At 38.9% G+C, this 18,585-nt stretch overlaps 1 protein-coding gene across 37 annotated transcripts in view; it reads right to left on the reverse strand.

Annotated features, from left to right (window-relative positions):
* TCF4 (transcription factor 4) overlaps window positions 1-18,585 on the reverse strand; it is a 355,693-nt gene that overhangs the window by 23,153 nt on the left and 313,955 nt on the right. For 29 of the 37 annotated variants that reach the window (XM_053205724.1, XM_027069021.2, XM_027069028.2 and 26 more), the window contains 4 exons: window positions 15,258-15,325; window positions 14,012-14,090; window positions 11,352-11,428; window positions 8,361-8,564 (listed from right to left, as the gene is read on the reverse strand). In XM_053205724.1, coding sequence (XP_053061699.1) covers window positions 8,361-8,564; window positions 11,352-11,428; window positions 14,012-14,090; window positions 15,258-15,325 — 428 coding nt within the window. The remainder of the gene's footprint in view (window positions 1-8,360; window positions 8,565-11,351; window positions 11,429-14,011; window positions 14,091-15,257; window positions 15,326-18,585) is intronic. The other 8 variants (XM_027069027.2, XM_053205728.1, XM_053205722.1 and 5 more) reach the window with 1 other exon arrangement.

Consider the following 18,585-nt stretch of genomic DNA (forward strand, 5'->3'; position numbering starts at 1 on the left):
GCTGTGAGATCTGGGCACGTATCATGTCCTAACTACTCGTCTCAGGGGTTGTTAATGGTTGTATTTAAAACCTCTGGGCTTTCATTTGTGTTTATGCAGAAATATCAAATGGTGAGTTCAATGATTCTTAAACTGTTGTAACTAATCCATGGTTAGGGGAATTCTTTAAGTCAGACAGAAAAAGACAAATACTGTTATATTTTCATATGTTGTATGTAGAATCTTTACCAAAAATTCAAAGAAATAGAAGAGCAGAATGGTGGTAGCTGGGGAAAATGGGGAGATATTGGTCAATGGGTACAAACTTCTTGCTTTAAGAAAAACAGATTCTGGGGTGTGATACACAGCATGGGGACAGTAATTAATACTGTATTTTATATTTGGAAGTCATTAAGAGTAGATCTTAAAAGTTATCACCAGGCACACACACAAAAGTCATTATTGTGAGACGATGGAGGTGTTCACTAACCTTATTGTGGTAGTCATTTTGCAATATACGTGTGCATTAAATCATCAAGTTGTATACCTTACACTAACCTTTGTTTGATGTCAATAACATCTCAAAAAGCTACGAAAATTTTTAAAAAATAAAGAGAATTTCTTCAAGTTTCTTTTTCTTCTCTCTCTTTTTTCTTTTAAGTTTTCTTAAAATAAAGTACAATATTGATATAGATTAAAAAAACCCTTTCAGTTGAGACTGCTAATCTGCTCTCAGAAATATTTGATAATTGTGGAGATTAGGAGACACGGTGAAACACTATAGGTAGGCAAATTACCTAATCAAAGAGAAAAACCTATATTGGTTTCTACAGGGTAGTTCTGGAAAGATGATGTAGATGAGTAAGATCTTAAGTGAAATTCTATAACAGGCTATTAAAGATAGTTTCGAAGTGCTCTGAAACAGAGGCGATGACCTCTCAAACTCAGTTCGGTTCCACCAAGAACAAGTCTTTGCGGACAGACCTCATTTCCTCATTCATGGGAACACTGCATGCCTAGTGTCTTGTGATAATGGTACGGACAAAATGAGAGAGGGCGGACAGCAGGAGAGTAAAATTAGTTGGACATAACTGGTTGAAATATAAGCCCTAAGGCAGGGGACGGTGTAAGCGTACAGAGAATGTCTGTAGCATGAAACTCAGGCCTGCTCTCTGTGTCCTCCCCTGGTTAACACTTCTATTCGTAGCATTAATGGCACCCTGGCAGAATACGGCAGGCAGAATATGTGACTGAATGAGGACCGAAAGAAGACGTTTCCACTGGAAACAGACTGAAGGCTGCAGCGTGAAATTCAAAGGCAGAGTATGAAGTTTTGTACTGGTACCACAGTTAAGAGATGTGTGGCTTATGGATTTCAGCTGATCACAAGTTCAACATTTGTCAGCAGGATGATAAAGTCATCAAAAATGGTGAAAGGGTATTGTTAGGTGGCCTTTAAATGAAGATACAACACACTGAATGGGTTTGGTAATAGATCCACCCTAGTCCACCCTGATGACTCCTTGAGCACTGTGCTCAGTTTAAGATTCTACACGCTAAAAGGTCCTTGAGAAAGAAAGCATTCCTTTTCAACTAGGGAGAATGCACTGGACAGTCATAAAATCAAAACTTTTTGGGGGGAGGGGTGAATATTTGAAGATATAAATATCTAGCCTAGAGGGAAAAAAATATATTGAATAGACAGTTTTCAAATGACTGTAAGTTTCTAAAGTAGCTGTTGGGTTGACTTAGCTTCAGTGGACAGAAAAACAAGGACTGTGCAGAGAAGTAAATTTGGGTTGGACATAAAGAAGAATCTTCCAACATCTGACAGAAATGGGCTTTGTGGTCAGTTAGAGCTACTTATCCTTGGAAGAAGGGGCTGATAGAAGCTTGTTGACTGCTTGGCAAGGGATTTGTAGGGGGATATGGATGGAGAGGATACCTAAGATCCCTGATATCCTATGGTAACAATTGCTTAGAAATGTAATATGTCTTCAAATATACATAAAACTTTATGAAATCAAAATTCTGGGAAGATATAAGAGGAACATGATTGAAGATGACAAAGCCTCTACGGGTCATACCTTCACTGAAATACAATTTTCTGGCTTCTACTACTCTCATGACTACATCCCAGTAAATGCTACCCAAGATAACACATCCCTGCCCATTACTCTCTTCTGCTGCTTGAAGCCAAGGAGCAACTAAAGAAGTGCCTTGCGGGGGGTGCCTGGATGGCTTAGTCGGTTAAGTGTCCAACTTTCACTCACAGCTCGTGAGTTCAAGTCCCGTGTCGGGCTCTGTGCTGACAGCTCAGAGCCTGAAGCCTGCTTTGGATTCTGTGTCTCCGTCTCTCTCTCTGCCCACCCCCCACCCCCACTCGCTCTGTCTCTCAGTCTCAAAAATAAAAACATTAAAAAGAAAAATAAAGAATTGCCTTGGGTTTCTATCGTGCTGAGTATTGGGTAACGTATAAGATGGCTGAACCAATACATTGTATACCTGAAACTAATAAGATAACATTATATGTCAATTATACTTCAATAAAACAAAAATAGTTTTTCCTTGGGTTTCATTAGTTTCAGTCAGCAACGAAAAGGTTCGTAGTATCAGCCACAGTTTTGAAATTGCTATGGTATTGGGTTAGAGAGGAAGTTCGCAATGGCAGTGTGGTATTTAGTACAAAGGGTGCAGCTCCCCTTGCTGGCTTGTCTGGTTTCTATCCTAGCTTGGCCATTAACTAGTGGGCGTCCATGCCTGGGTCACTTCCCCTTTCTGGGCTTCAGTCTTCAGCAGTAAAATAAGGGCCTTGGGCTAAAAGACTTCTGGGGTGCTTTTAGAATCTAAAATTCGATGGTCTTAACTCTCTTAAGAACTATGAAAGCAAAACTAAGTTCAGTTTTTATCTCATGAAGCCCTACATGGTAGAAGTTCTCATATGTTCAAAGGTCAGTTAAGTAAAAAAGGTGCTTTATCACCCAGTGAATTTTCTTCTGATAAATTCTTTTTAATTTCAAATGAAAATGTTATGTAAAGTGGGAAACTCATCTAGGATTGGCTTGTATCTGAAATGTGCGTTTTCTGAAATGCAGGCCACAACCCCACTTGGAGGTTCTAGGAAGGGGTCTCAGGGATGCTGTGGAGGATGGGTGTGGGTGGGGAGTTTTACAGGACTCCTCCACCCCTAAGTCAATTAGAGCAACCAGGTCCTTAGGTCACTACTCATCTACCAAGAGACAATGGCATCTTTCCCTCCCAGGTAACAGAGCTGAGTCTCTGCTCTCTGATGAGGCTTGGTATATTGCTGCAGCAAGGTTATTTGTTTTGTTTTGTTTTTTGTCTTTTAATGTTTATTTATTTTGGAGAGAGAGAGAGAGAGAGAGAGAAAGTAAGTGTGCGTGAGCTGGGCAGGGGCAGAGACAGAGGGAGAGAGTGAGAATCCCAAGCAGGCTCCACAGCAATTTGGTTTTAAACATGTGTCCTTTTCTACTAAACTACGAACCCGCTGAGAACAGAGACCACGTGGTACCACAGAGCCTGGTATTTGGTAACCACCTGATAAATATCTTTAGAAATGAATAAATGGACTTTAAGCAAAAAGGATCTGGAAATCACAGTAACATTATATATTAATAGCAGAGGAGATTTTTTAGCTAAATGATCCCTTTGTTCCTGACTCTACTGACAAGTAATCAGAAGCACATACAAAGTCACATGAAGACATTTTTGATGTGGGTTTTGTTCTTAATCAGTTAAAAGAGGAGATTAGGTCATCGGAAAGGCTTTCTTTCAGGTCTCATCTGCGGATCTGAAGAGCAAATGAATACGGGAGAGAACTATATTTGAAAAACTGCCATTTCAATAATTTACAAAAACCTAACGATTTAACATCAGGATTAACCATGGAGGTATCTGAAGCACAGGGGGGTTATATCTGGGTAACCGTGTCTAATGAGCTTAGTGACAAACCCACCTGTTTCTTCATTCTCTCACATTCAGAGATTTCTGCTTTGATTTTGTCAGAAACGTGGGCGGTTTGAGAAAGAAAAATACTTTAAAATTTACTTCTTCGTGACCCTAGTAAGGGGAGCTCACTACACCTCCTGCCACTTAGCACAGACATGCTGATTTAAGAATAAGTGTTAGGCGATGTGGGTTTTAATCTAACATACCGCAATGGAGGAAAAATTCTTTACCTCCGCATTTCGGTAAAGAGCTTCTGGGAACTTGGCCACAAGGTACCTGGGCGTTCTTTCTTCAAGGAACATTTATCACAATTTGAAAGTCCCAAGCTCTCACCACCCTAAAATTAGTTCTGAAGAGGGGCACCTATAGCTATAGGTAGTAAACAAAGAACAGGGAAGGTGGAGGCATTGTATCCGAGTTTAAAGCTGGCTTCATGAGTTCAGCCTCCTCAAGCCTTCTAAGGCCCATGTAACCAACTCCTAAGATGGACGTCATTATCATCCTCAAAGGGCTCCTGGGAAGAGTGCCTGAGATAATGTTTCTGGAGCATCTGGCGGAGGGGCTGGCAACTTGTGAGGCAGTCAGAAAACAGTAGTTTCCTTTCTCCCCACTTTGAAGATTTATTTGCTGGGGGGGGGTACAAAAATGTAATACATGGTACTCAAGGAATTTAGAATCTAGGGGGTAAGGCAAAAGCCACGCCTGCATGGCTTACATGACTGGGTGAGAGAAATATCTAGCCAGCAGTATGACTCACAGAGCTCTGGAAAGTAGAAAAGAAAATGGACTATCATAAGTGGCTGCAGCAAGGGAAGGCTTCCTGGAAGAAGCAGAATTTGAGTCAGAGCTTTGAGAGTGGTGGGGAATGAGATGGACAGAGAAATGTGGGTAGAGCAGGCTAAGCCCGACAGACATAAGAGAACTACCTAATGAGAATGTACACAGCACGTTCTGGTAAAACGAACAGACTGGTCCTGCTGAAGAATTGCTACATATGGCACGGTACACCTAAGGCTTTTGGTCAACGGTAACGGTGCTTAACAAACCGGCTTAAGAAACTGGTCTTTATTTTGTAGATAATGGGAAGCCAGTGAAGGTTTTGGGACAGGAAAGAGCACGGCCAAATATCATCTAGAAAGCCTGCAAGGATACAACATTCACGCTAGCATTATAAGCCATGCTGCTGTGAAAAAAAAAACCCTTTCATTATACTAATACTTAGTAAATCACTGAAGACCTACTCCAGAACTCCAAGGAAAACATTTTATGAATCAAAAGCTAAGTACAATATGTTAGCAATTAAATGAGATAACATAATAGCCGAGGCAGAACCACAGTTTTCCCCACCACGATTTCAAGCTGCTGCAGAGAGAAATGCTTCTATCATCTTCCAAGTTATCAAGCCATTTTGTTTTGATTTTCGGAAGGCGGGGAGAGAGGAAGCAAGAGGATGGAGGTCAAGAGGATTCAAAGCTGTCTGCTCTTTAATCAGAAGGAATTATTGAGGAGACTTATAAAGGAGATTTGCTCAGAACAGAACTAGCCCTGGGACGGGTCTTACGTTACTACAACTGGCTTCTACTCCAGAACAACGAACGAAGGTGTGTGTAGCTGGAAAGAAACACCCACCAGTGTCCTCTGCGCTGAAGTTTCCGGTGTCTACCTCCCACTGCTACTTTATTTACTGCAGCTGGCCACAGTTTTATAGCCTGTTTCATGTATTAAAATTCAAATGTGGAAAACATTACCAGTATCCTCCTTGAATTTTTTTTTTGTTGTTGTTCGGGGGTGGGGCGGAGGGGGGGAGTGGGTTTTTTTTTCTCTCTTCCCCTTCAACTTCCTTTTTATTGTGGAATGTATCAAATGGTCAAAGGCTAACTTCAGACTGACTAAATTCAAAAACTATTTCCTTTGTTCTTATGTTTTTGTTTGAAAATTCATACCAGTTTGCGCGAGGAAAGAAATGACAATCTGATCTCTTTCACACACGTTAGGGTTTCAGGCTGGGAAGCTCAGACTCTGTGGACCTGCTGGATGTTTTTGAGAAGAAAAGAGAAAGACTGCAAAACCTCTCGTGGTTTAAAGGGCAGCAGGACATCCCCATGCCACGTCTTTGGAGTTTGTCTACTACCTGGTTGGCTCTGCGGGCATCCTTGACTGAATTATAAACGTCTTCAGATGAGTGAACAGGAACTTCTCCTCATCAGCAAAACTAGCAGCTTTATTGCTTCTGCATAGCTTTTTTTTTTTTTTTCCCAAAATCAAATCAAAAACGTTTCTGTGTAATATTGGCCGATTATTTCCCTCCTTCTGTTGCTCTGCTCGAGTCTCTCCCTTTCCCCTCCCCCAGGTCAGTCCAACTTCCCATCTCTAAAGTTGACTCCAGTCCCTTCCTCCTATCCCACCTTTGAATCGGACTCAAGGGGGAGGCAACTCAAAGGTCAAATAGTTCCAAAAAGTATAGTTTATTATTTTAAAGAACCACTTAACCTACATCTGGTATTTAAGAGCAAACTTTACATATTTATGGAAAAAATTGTCTCTGAAGCAATGCCCTGGGTGCACATTGCATGCATTTAACATATGCAAAACGAACACAGCTACAGAAATTAAACTATTTTTCTCTTGATTGAGAGCAGATATAGAGAAATGGTTATAAGTCACAGATCTGGCTTTTAATAAAGCCAGATTTCTTAATTAAAAGCAGTATTGTTTAAACATTGTAGTTTAAAAAGAAAAGAGCTGTACAAACTAAAACCTCATATTATATGCATCCCAAGTGTATTTAACACATTACCTGAGGCCAAGCTAAATTAAAATCTAGATTTTCCTTTTGTAAACTCTTAGCAACTGCCGTGAATAGACAAACAATTTTTACTCAATGATGAATTTTTAGGATAGAGGTCAAGGAAAAGCAAAAAAGAAAAAAAAAGATTCAGCTTTGGCATTCAAAAATATCTTTCCACGTTTTAGAAGTGAGTTCATTGCTTCTATTTATAAACCAGTATTTTTGGTTTCAAATTGGTTGCAGGTTTCCATCATATACTGCTCAGGATGGTACTCTCAATCCTACTCTTTTATTAAGAGAAACTGAAAGGAGGACAGAAGAATCCTATTGAGCAAGAACTGAAAGAGCCTCAGAATAACCTGTGCTTATTTTGTGTTCTCCTCTTGGAAGCATCAGGAAACAAGAGATGCTACAGTGGTAGCAGAAGACAGACCTTCATCCAAGCAACTTTTTAAAGAGCCTACAAGGTACAAAACAGGACACTAAGGTGTTTGTTGATCAGGCAGGAGTTTATAAGAAGCAAAATTACATAGAGTCACTAGTGATTAATTCTCCACCCATTCGGTCACCTTACTGTCATCACTTAATATTTTGTTAGGAAGATTCTGAATTTTCATAATCACCTAAATAAAAAGGGTGCACTCCCAAATCCTTTTCAAAAGCAATGGGCCGAATTGAAATTCCAGTTGTAATACGGACAAATCTACTTAAATATTATTTAAATACACACCTATTCATAAACGGGTAGTGATTAATAAAACTACTATATCTTGAATTATACAGTCTCACACCATATATTTAGACCAATAAACATACCAGATATTTCTGCCTCCCATACTCAGCATCAAAAGACATCGATTTGGATTCTTCAATAATAATAAAAAATTTCAACCTGTTCCATATCTGAAATGCCAACAATGTAACATGTACAAAAGTGGGTCCTTTAGATGCGTTACTAAGATGAAGAATTTAAAACACCAGCAATGACCCAGAAATGTCCACCTAGGTATATACTCAGGTGACATGAAGACACACGTCACACAAAAACTTGTACTCATAGGAGCATTATTCATAATAGCCAAGAGTGGAAAGGACCCAAATATGAATCACCTGATAAATGGATAAATATAATGTACACCTATCCAATGGAATACTGTTTGGCAATAAAAATGAATGATGCTCTGATACAGGATGAAATATGTATAAACCTTGAAAACATTACACTAACTGGAAGAAGCCAGTTAGAAAAGACCATCACGTATTGTATGATTCCAGTGATAGGAAAGATCTAAGATAGGCAAATTATACAGACAGAAAGTACATTAATGTTGCTAGGGTCCAGGGAGAGGGAAGAATAGAGAGTGACAACTAATGGGGATTTCTTTTTCTTTTTTCAGGAGGTAAAACATTCTAAAATTAGACCGGTGATGGCTGCATGACCCTGTGAACATACTAAATAAAACACATGGAACTGTACACTTTAAATGGGTGAATTACATTGAAGTGAATTATATCTCAATAAAGCTGTTTAAAAAAGAACAAAACAGCAGTAGTAGTATTAATACTTGAAATTCTAATTCTGTTAGGATCAGTAATTAAAGAGTCTACAAATGCCATCACTTACCATGAGTGAATGTCTGTTGGCTGAAAGAAGACCGGTTCCATACCCTGAGCCCAGACCACCCATTGCTCCATTATGAGAAGGTCCAATGATTCCATGCATGTCCCCATGACCACCAGGCATAGCTGTTGATGGGCCCACTGCATGATTCCGGAGAACGTGAATAGCATCATCCAGTCTTTCTAAGCGATCTTCAATTCGGCTTTGCTGTTGATTAACAAACAATGCGAAATTGGATTTAGTCTGAAATGCATGCAGAGGTTATAGAAACAAAACTTGAGTTGACACAAATCATCCTTTGAGGTTTTGAATATATGTTTCCAATGAAATTTATTTCATTAAAACAATAGTAGATGGTGACCTTCCTAGAAAACTAGTAGAAAATGTTAATGGTATATCATAGTGTTATTTGTCATGAACAAAGTAATCTTCTAGGACATTACAATGTACATCTGCTATACTAGGTTGCATTTGCTTGAAAGAGAATTTAGATTTACTTTAGAACAAAAAAGTCTATAGAATGTAAGAAACATTGTAGCAGGCATTGGTTAAGGATTTCAAAAACTTAACAATGAAAAGATGATGCATTTATAGTTTCCCAATTAAATGATCTTCTTGGATGCATATTTCCTTCATCTCCTCTATAGCAAATGATACAGGGCTACATATCAAGTCAGAGACAGGTAAATGCATACAGACTATAATTTCCTATTGAGTACTATCTATTTTTACCAATGTGTCTTGTTTTCTATCTATTATCACCAGCTTGTGTGTGTGTAGAGGAGAGTAAGAACTCAAAATGGATATAGAACAAACATTAAAAAAATGTTGTCCACCAAAGTGGTATGAGATTTCACGACTGAAGAATCACAAAGATGTGAATTAACTGCTTACCAGGGGCTTCTAATTGATTTCAAAGCCCTTGCTCTGTATAAAATTCACCTTATACAACTAAATTATAGAATTCAAAACCAAGTAACTTTTTTTTTTCATCCCAGCCACTAAGATCCTAGTTTTCTGCAACTAGGAAAGGTCGATACTATAGAGTTTGTGAGGAAAAAGGACATGTAGATATGTATGAACTTTTTTTGGTATGATCAATAATGATATCAAATAAACACCTGCTTGTCACTTTCCAGTGTGTGTTTTAAAATATGCCATCTCACTGGCTCTTCATTCTCCGTGTGTAAGGCAAGCAGGGAAGGATTATCCCTTCCATACACATGTGCAAATGAGGCTCAGAGAAATTAATTATTAACTACTCCGTGTCACGATGCTGGGAAATGGTATAGTGAAGGGTTGAATCTAAGTCTTTGGACTTCAAATCTACTGCTGCTTTGTACTGGATCATGCTACAGTCTACTATGACTTCCACTGGGCTGTGCCAACAGATGTACCAGCTCCACTGCATGAGAAAAACAATTTCTAATTATTTTATACTGACAGAAGGAATGTGTGTCTAACACAGTTAGTCTACGGTACAGAGCATTTCTGATCTGGTGGGCTTTGGTGTTAAGGGACCTCCCGTAAACTCCTAGCTGCTACTTATGAAATCTTTGACAAGGTACTAAACCTCTTTGAGTCTATACTTCATAATTTATAAAAATGAGAATGGTAATACATACTTCCACATGTAAATGTGAGCATGAAAGGAAGTAATACACGTGCCTATCATCCTTTCTGGCTCACAGCTTCCTTGTGGGGAGAGCAGTTTCTCCTTGTGAATCCCCTCGTGAGTGTTGAGAATTCAGAGGACTAAACCCATAGTTCGTAACTACAAACCTAGACTTCATGGCTATACAGTGGCACATAACCTAGTTTTGACAGCTGGGTCCCAGAGAATAACTGATGGAGGTAAACACTTAAAACTACTACGGGCTCTCTGGAAGTGGGCTGCGGGTTAATTAATTAATGTAGGCTAAGCAGGTAGTGCATACGTTTGTCCTGCCCTGTGCCTGCCTATACTGGCCAAAATGCATGGCTGAATGATTCCACACTACAGCAAAGAAGACCACAACCAAGGGGGAAATCCACCTTTGTATTTCCATTTTTAGATTTTCCTTAATTTAAACAGTAAGCCAAAAGAGAAGAAAGGAAATTCTGGCCTGCTGCCAACACATTAAGTTAGGCAGGTATCAACCAATCAATGCCTCTTCCGTGTTCTATCTCAAAATATGGATGAAAAAAGGGAAAACCATCCTTGAAGGGCTGAAGAGCTCCTTGCTGCTACCTCTCCCCATTTGATTCATATAGCGACTGAATACCGCCCAGAGCAATGTTATCTCATGCACATTTTCAGCCACATCCACCATGACTTGAGAAAGACTACAGTGTCAGATAACAAATCATCATGGGATGAGTACTTATAACATTAATTGCACTCATGGAAATTTTCAGCTACTCCCTAACGGAAGAGCAGACATTTAATGCCATGAGTCGATTTCTAGAAGAACCAAAGCGAACATGGAAACAGATGGTAGACTTCTCATTCAGAGGTGGAGAGAAAAGCCCTTACAAGCCTGCCACTCTGGAAAGTAAGGCAGAGGTCTCCTGATCTTCAAGTGTTCCAGCCACGCAGCTCGGCGTGACTCCAGTGCTCTCCTATCAGTAAAGTGATTCAATCGTTGACAAGGATCTTTCCCAAAGACAGACGGATGCCACTCTCTCTCCAGGATTTTTAATCTCTTACCTGGCCCTAGGTATTTGGAGCCCTCGGGCTTACAGCATCTGGGTTACAATCTACAAACAGCAACAAGTATATATATATATATATATATATATATATATATATATATATATATATACATATATATATATATATATAGATAGATAGATAGATAGTCTAATGACTCAGGCTCTAACCAAACTCGTGTGCTTAACATTAGTCTAAAGTTCCCCGCCAGTGAAATAAGAACCCTAGAGAGTCAACTAGACGCTAAAAGAGAAACGTGGTATACGAAGTGGCTAGAGGAGAGATTAGAAGATGAGACTTACCAAAGAGTGTAAGGGTCCTTCATAATTAGGAGATGATGAGGCCTGTCCTCCATTTCTGGACCAAACAGCTGTGCCTGCTGGTATTAAAATGGAGGTTACAGTGAAATCTACATAATCTGAAAACAATCTCGCAGACATTTTAAACAGTCCTTTTAGAAACAGCGATGCTGAGTTTTCATTTGTACAATAAGGTCAATACACGTAAACTTCCCATACAAGAATTCCGGGACAAGGAAAACGTTTTCAACTCAGAATTCTCTCAGGCTTCTTCCTAAACGGGCACATTTAACTGGTTCTGAATTTTAGCTAGACAATGGTTCCTACCAATGGTTCACAGATGGTAGTGAAGAAAAGAGGTCACTACCATGGTCAAGCCACTTTTAAGAATGCAAAGGGGGATTCTGTTACACCTTCATTCATGCAAGGCCAGTCTGTGGAACCAAAATTCTCTCACCAATGCAAAACAGCACTGCTACGGGTTTTAAAAATGATCCTTAAGAAGGATAAGCCTTCCAAATTTTTTAAGGGAATAAGATTAGTTGGCAGTGATCCACTAAACCAGAAATTTAAGAATTCAATATAACAACAGTAATAAGTAGGTAGTTCCTTCTGAAGAAAATGATTGTTTTGTGATTCACTGAACTTTATTTCTGCTACAGTAAATATTACATGTCTAACCTGCAAAATAAAAACCACTCTTCAATTTAAAATAATGCATGCTACATGTGGAAACTAGGAAATAATTCAAGGAAGAAAAAAAACCCTAGGATCTCACCGTAATCTTACGTCCTGACATGGTTAGCATTTTAAAACTCCTTTCTTTCTGTCATTTCTGGGTGTGCATGTATGTGTATGTTTATGCTAAATAAAAGTAGGACATTTTGTTCAATTACTTTTAGTGACAGAATATGGACAGAGCCAGCTATTTTCAGTGTGAAAATAGCAATTTATCCGCATATTTACATCTTCATAAAGTTCTCTCTTCCTAATATGTGGTCTTTCATGGTGCATTAGCAGGACCCCAAGCGGCCTTTTCTCTGTGTCTTCCACACGCCGCAAGCCGCTCAGGTTTCGGGCATTTGTGGTGTTTTCTGGAACGATTTGCGCATCACAGCTTTCCTTTCCTCTCTGGAAGTGGACCAGCAGAACGGTGAGCAGCGGATTCTCGCCGAGCTCTGGTACCGCTGCTCCTGCAGCCTCAGCAAATCCCACACCCGTTCTGGGCCCTAGTCGGCTCATCTGTAACATCAGAGCATCAGACTAAAATAGTCGTGCTCAGGCCTTATTAGACTCTGGACGTTTTTCTTTTTGTTCCCCCAAACTATAAAATAGATGAAATCAGAGCTGCTTTGTTTGAAATAGGAAACTTGGAGTTCTCCCAGCTCAGGCTCCCTCACCACCTGCCTCACTGGGCTAGATGTTGTCTCTGCTCTTCTCTCGCTCTGGACATTGACTCCAGAGCCTACCGGTATAATACTGACCCAGGGGTCTATAATAATTCTAAACTTCCCTTTCCTTCCTGCCACAGGGAATGTTTCACGGTTGTTCCATTATCCTCTTAATACCATCTCTGCTTCCTTGCAGTTTCAATTCTGTCTGTCTGGACAGGTGGACCTAAAGGTTCGGCTATCCCTCTCTATTCTGTGACCACCCGCTCTGTGTGAACGGAGGCTTGGAAAAGGCTGACATTCGGTGCTACCTAAGCCACGGCCATCACCTCTGAATTCAAGCTCTGGGCAGTCTGAAACCTCCCATTCTTTACCAAGGAACCCAGTGTCTTTAGGATGGGCACGTGAGTGCCGTAGGCAGGGAATAACAGGAGGCGAGGAGGCGACAGTTACATGAATGACTCCACTACAGATACTGTAAGGTGGGGTTTCAATCAGGTATAGATGCAATTTAGGGTTTTTTTGTTTTTTGTTTGTTCGTTGGTTTGCTTTTTTTAGAAGCCACATGTCCTCTTTCCACAGAACAGAGACGTGAACCGGATAGGGCCTTCTGGAAGCATTTATACTAGAAGGGCAATGAGCCTCTTAATTGGAACTCCGAAAAGTGAAATGCTTTACTAACATAATTCAACAACTTATAATTTTATTATTTGAAGCCATAGGTCATGCTAATTTGTTATATTTTAAAGGCAAACATCTCCTTTTACTCCACACAGTTACTTTCCCAATTTATTTACAAAATTATAGTTTTCCTCAAACATGCCAGTGATGTGGGCTTTAAAAAGGGAATGTGGAAAGTCTAAAATTTCTATAGGAAATGATCCTTTTGAACTGTCTATATTTGATGACTATATAATTTATATTCATATTCCTGACTGTATTAACTGGGCTTTCTCATCGGAGATGACTTGTTGGGAGTAGGTTATTCTGTTGAACATCTTCTACAGAGCTAAGATCAGTTTATGAAGTAAGTTTTCTGTATGCCTGTGTATTCTAAAAACACCTAATTTTTAAGAAAACTTTTGGATGTAAATGGCTATACTTTCATATGGCAGTCTCTCTCTCTCCCACTCCTTTCCATTTGTCTGTTCGGAAACGTTATGTGCTGTGCTTTTGGAGGGAGTGAGTTTCCACCTGCCAGACCAGGAAGCATGAGAGGGAAAGCATTTTCACAAACCGGTACCATGGCGGGGTTGGATTTAGGTACAGTACCTGAGAGAGAAGGAGGAGAGCCGACGGGAGTTGAAGGGTTTGATGAAAAGCTGTTGTTAGTGTGATCTGGAGAATAGATCTTAAAACAGTGGGGAGAGAACAAACAAACCCTCATTTATTAGGAATAAAGAGTCAACAATTCTTTCAACGACAAAGTGTCACTCCAGTCACCTAAAAATTGCAACTTACAAAACACATGTAACAATCAACTGTAGCACCAATATTCTCAAGTGGAAACTTTTGCAATTACTTTAATTTTCCAAAATAAGGATTATGAGGTCATGGAAGATGGTATGGACAGAACTGAACAGGCTCAGCTGACTGTACTTCTAGTCCTTTCCCTCCCATGTCCTACCATCACTCTGTGGCCATGAGTAGGTCACACGAACACCCTAAACCTCCCTTTCTTACTCCATCAAATAGGTTAGACAGCATCATCCCTTATGATTTTCGTTCATTTCTTCTCCATCGTGATTAAGGCATTTGATGCCAAGGCACAGGAATGCCCAGATTAAATATAAACTTTTACTTAGGTCCCAATGCTAAATCAAATTTATTTTATGCTCCCAATGGTAAGGAAAAACCAAGTTAGAGCAACAAATCTCCACTTACATTTGCAAATGACCATGTTTAGCTTTTGAAGACCATACGGGAATACTCCCTCAGACAAACGAGGGGGTGCTACTTGGTCACTAGTGAACATGCAAGAAATGTCCCATTCTCTAGGCTCCTCGCAGTGGACGGGCAAGGCAAAGAAGCCGAGTCCCCAAGTGCCAATAACATGACAATTTCTCACAGACCTAAGTTATGGAGTTACGGTCACTGTTTTTTTTTTTTTTTTTTTTTTTTTTTTTTTTTTTTAGTAAGTGCCTTTTCCAAAGGGTTTTAGAACTGCCCCCTGCAAAGTCTGTCTTAGCTGGTCAATGAGCCCCATATGATTTTAGAGAAAAATAAGAAATCAAGATAGACAATCTATACACCACAAGGCCCTGAGAATATCTGCAAATCCATAACTGAGGACTGCTTAACGCCATTGTGAGGAGACAGGCTGGAGGGGTCAGCCATTCACTGGAAGCTTCAGAACTCTCTTCTCAAATTTTCCAATAATCATTCTGCAAGAAGGCTAGCATTTCCAGAAATCTAAACTATTTGCCATTCATTTTCTACAATTCCAAATGTCCACTTCTGCTTAAAGTTCACCCTTCCACAATGGTACATATGAAGTCCAAAGTCAATATTTCCTCACCGAAGCAAGTGCTTTCCCCAGAGCATCTCCAGTCTGGGAGCTGCCTGCTGCCCCGCTTCCTCTATTTGCTGCAAAAACAAAAGGCAGAATATGAAAAACCAGGCAGTGAGACGTCTAACAATTTTCTATTCCTGGTCCATTTACTCACAATCTAATTGCATTTTTAATGCTAATTATAACACATTAATCTTTAATTAGCATTAATTTGTTTGCTGAGGTAGATGTCAAATATATTCATGTTACTTTTTTTACAGATAAAATATAAACCTGACACTTTGGTTTAAAGATGAAGTGTTTCAGTTGCTATTACTTGGCCCCCTTGTTGCCTTCGAGTAGTTAGTGCTGAATGGTAGGTAGCACCTGAAGTTCATTGCTAAGAAGTATGCAGTACTCAGGTCTCTGAAGCCCTCAAAGTTTGCCTTTTCTCTGTATTTCATACAGTCAGTAGAATTGTCTTCACAAAGAATTTATGTCTCCTTTCCATTTTTTAAAAAAACTGATACACAGTAAAACAAGGTGCTCCTCTCAGCAAAATAAAACAGGAAGTCTACAACAAGCATGGCTTCCTAGGAGAGAAAATATTTTTAATATTTTAAATAATACATATTCTCTACATACTCAGGTCTGTGTTTACATTATAAAACCCTGAACGAAAAATCAATAAAGGTCTCAAATTCCAGAGACAAAATAAGTCTACATATTCAGAAAATTATCTGTCATCTTTTAACACTGGTATTTTTAACCACAAAAGAGATTCTGAACCAAGTACCGTTACTAAAAAGATGCAGATTCTAGCATGTGATTCAAAGTCAGCTCTATTTAACAGTGTTAATACAACACCTACAACATTTGGCATATTACATTTATTAAGGCCTCAACATTAGCAAATAGACATAGTATTTAAATAAAACCTATTAAACCCAAGGACCTGGTTTCACTATTCTGTGAAATAAGAAAAGGAAATCTTAAGTCAACTGATTGATCCAAGCAGAACTTCACTGCATACAACATAATTGAAAAAAAAAAAAAATTCCCAGCCGTAACCTTGACCCAAGAAAGCACACTTTGCTGACAAATGTGTCATCTGCTTCCAGATCTGTAAAATGCAGTAGTCGGGTCAGATCTCAAGTGGTTGAATTCTCTGCTTCTCTAGGTTATAATTTCATTCTCCTGACTTCTGCTTAGCATAGTTAAATTATGCTTGCTATTTTTATATATTTATATGTTGGGTATGTCAGTTGGATAATCTTTTGATGTGTGCTTGATTTGGTTAACAAAACCCACACCCAGATTCATTCGTTAATTACTAAAACTGAAAGAAAACTGGTAGGTGATAAAAAAGAACACAACCACTTTATGACAAAACAAAACTATTCTTTTTTATATCACAAATTCATAATATAAAAAGTATATTGGTTATTAGCACTAAGGATTATGGGTTGAAATGCATCTTTGAAATGACGGTCAGACATACAATTGAGCTGGTGGAAGGAACTCACGGATGTCAATAATATTAAAAATACTTAAATGTAAGAGATAACTGAAATTATATCTCCTGTGAAAATGAAAATTTCTGCATTGAGGAGTTCTTTAAAAACAAAAGACAATTCTAAAGAGAAAACAAAAAAGATTTTGAAAACACAGAGAGCACTAACATCTTTTTAGCATGTATTATTGATGGTATTTGGGGGCAAGTATATACATTTTTTTTCCTACAAGCAGTATTATCAAATATACCTAAAAATTAGATTTATCAGTCAAACTAATTTGTGATCTGCTTGATTAGAAAACAGATCTTTGTGAGCCACAAAGATCTTTGAGAGCCACACTAGAAAAAATTGTATTATCTAACAAAAAAACCCCCTAAATCAAAAGAGACAAGATACCGTTTCAAGTACAAATGAACTTTGCTACAGTCGTAGCTTTGAAAAGATTAATTCTTCCTTTGAACAACTTTAAAATGAGAAGGACAAACTTTTCAAAATATATTTTCATGAAAACTCATGGAAGTGTTTTAGGAACATAAATGTTATACAAGTGTAAAATCACACTTTAGAAGAGATAAGATATATCAGTAGGATTACTTTTTGTACTACAACTTTCTAACTAAACTTTCTATTAGTGCCTGTTTTACAGAGGGAGATACTAGGACTCAGGAGCTAGAATAAAAACTAGCATCAACTTCTTAGCTCATGTTGTCATGAAAATGTTTCAGAAAACTACAAAGCTACTCGTGGAGGCACTGGTGAGAACAGACTATGTTTTTCACATGAAGCCATTCTACCTTGTAGCAGCTGGAGGGCCAGTCCTAAGGGCTTAAATTTCAAAGCAGTTTACTGGGGCCAATTTGCCCTTTCAGTTGGAATGCCTTTTGTTCTGTTCCAGGAAACGCTGGAGAAGACACATTTTCGAGCCCCTGAACATGTTAAGCTACATGGGCCCTTCTCTTAAAGATTTCTCTTTTTGTGTGACTGATAGGTCAAAAGGCACAGATAAACAGAAAGTGAATTTAAATTCTCAAATGGCATAATCTTTTTTATACTGAGTAGTAATAGGTCATGTTTGGCTAAACATACTTCTAATTAAACTTTGTGCTCATCAAGTCCACTTTTATGGCTTTAATGTGACGGGACTCAATTACTGTTCCAGGCCCAAGTTTTTGTCAACTCATATTGTTAGAAATTACCAAAATTCTCATATAAAGGAACAGAGGTAAAAACTACTGTTCTTACTAGGTGAAGCCTGGATTGATTTCTTGATATTTTAGCTCTAATCAATTTCTCTTGCTCAAGAAAAAAAAACAACAAAACCAAATCAGTCTCTAAAGTGGTAAGGTAAATAGGAATGGAAGATGAGCAGCTATTAAAAGGAACTGCAATTTTGTAGGAGGATTTGAGACTGCCAGCCCCCAAAGCATTATTCAGATGGCTTGAACACAGGTGCTGTTGCTGGCTAGAAGTTGGAGCACAAAGAAGGGTCTGGTATCTTTGGTTTCATGTGAGACCTTGGTCTCAATCTCAGCTTTGTGGAAATGGCAATTCCTATTAGAACACACCCTAATCAAAACACCAGGATGATTGGGCACTGGCCCCTGAAAATCAAAATTTGGAACAATGTGTCATCCCTTTATTGCACACCCATAACCTCAGGCTGGAAACATCGTGAAGATACAGAAGGAATAAGAAGTGCAATTCATAGTGTATTTGTCTGGAAGATAATGACAGCTTTAAAATTTAGGATTTTCTGAATTGTGTCTAAATGACCCTCGTGTTCTTAAACTATTAGAAGCAGCATACAGTGCCATGAGCTCCTCTCTGTAAGATGACGA

The sequence above is a fragment of the Acinonyx jubatus genome, chromosome D3, assembly GCF_027475565.1.
Source record: "Acinonyx jubatus isolate Ajub_Pintada_27869175 chromosome D3, VMU_Ajub_asm_v1.0, whole genome shotgun sequence".
NCBI classification, from domain to species: Eukaryota; Metazoa; Chordata; class Mammalia; order Carnivora; family Felidae; genus Acinonyx; species Acinonyx jubatus.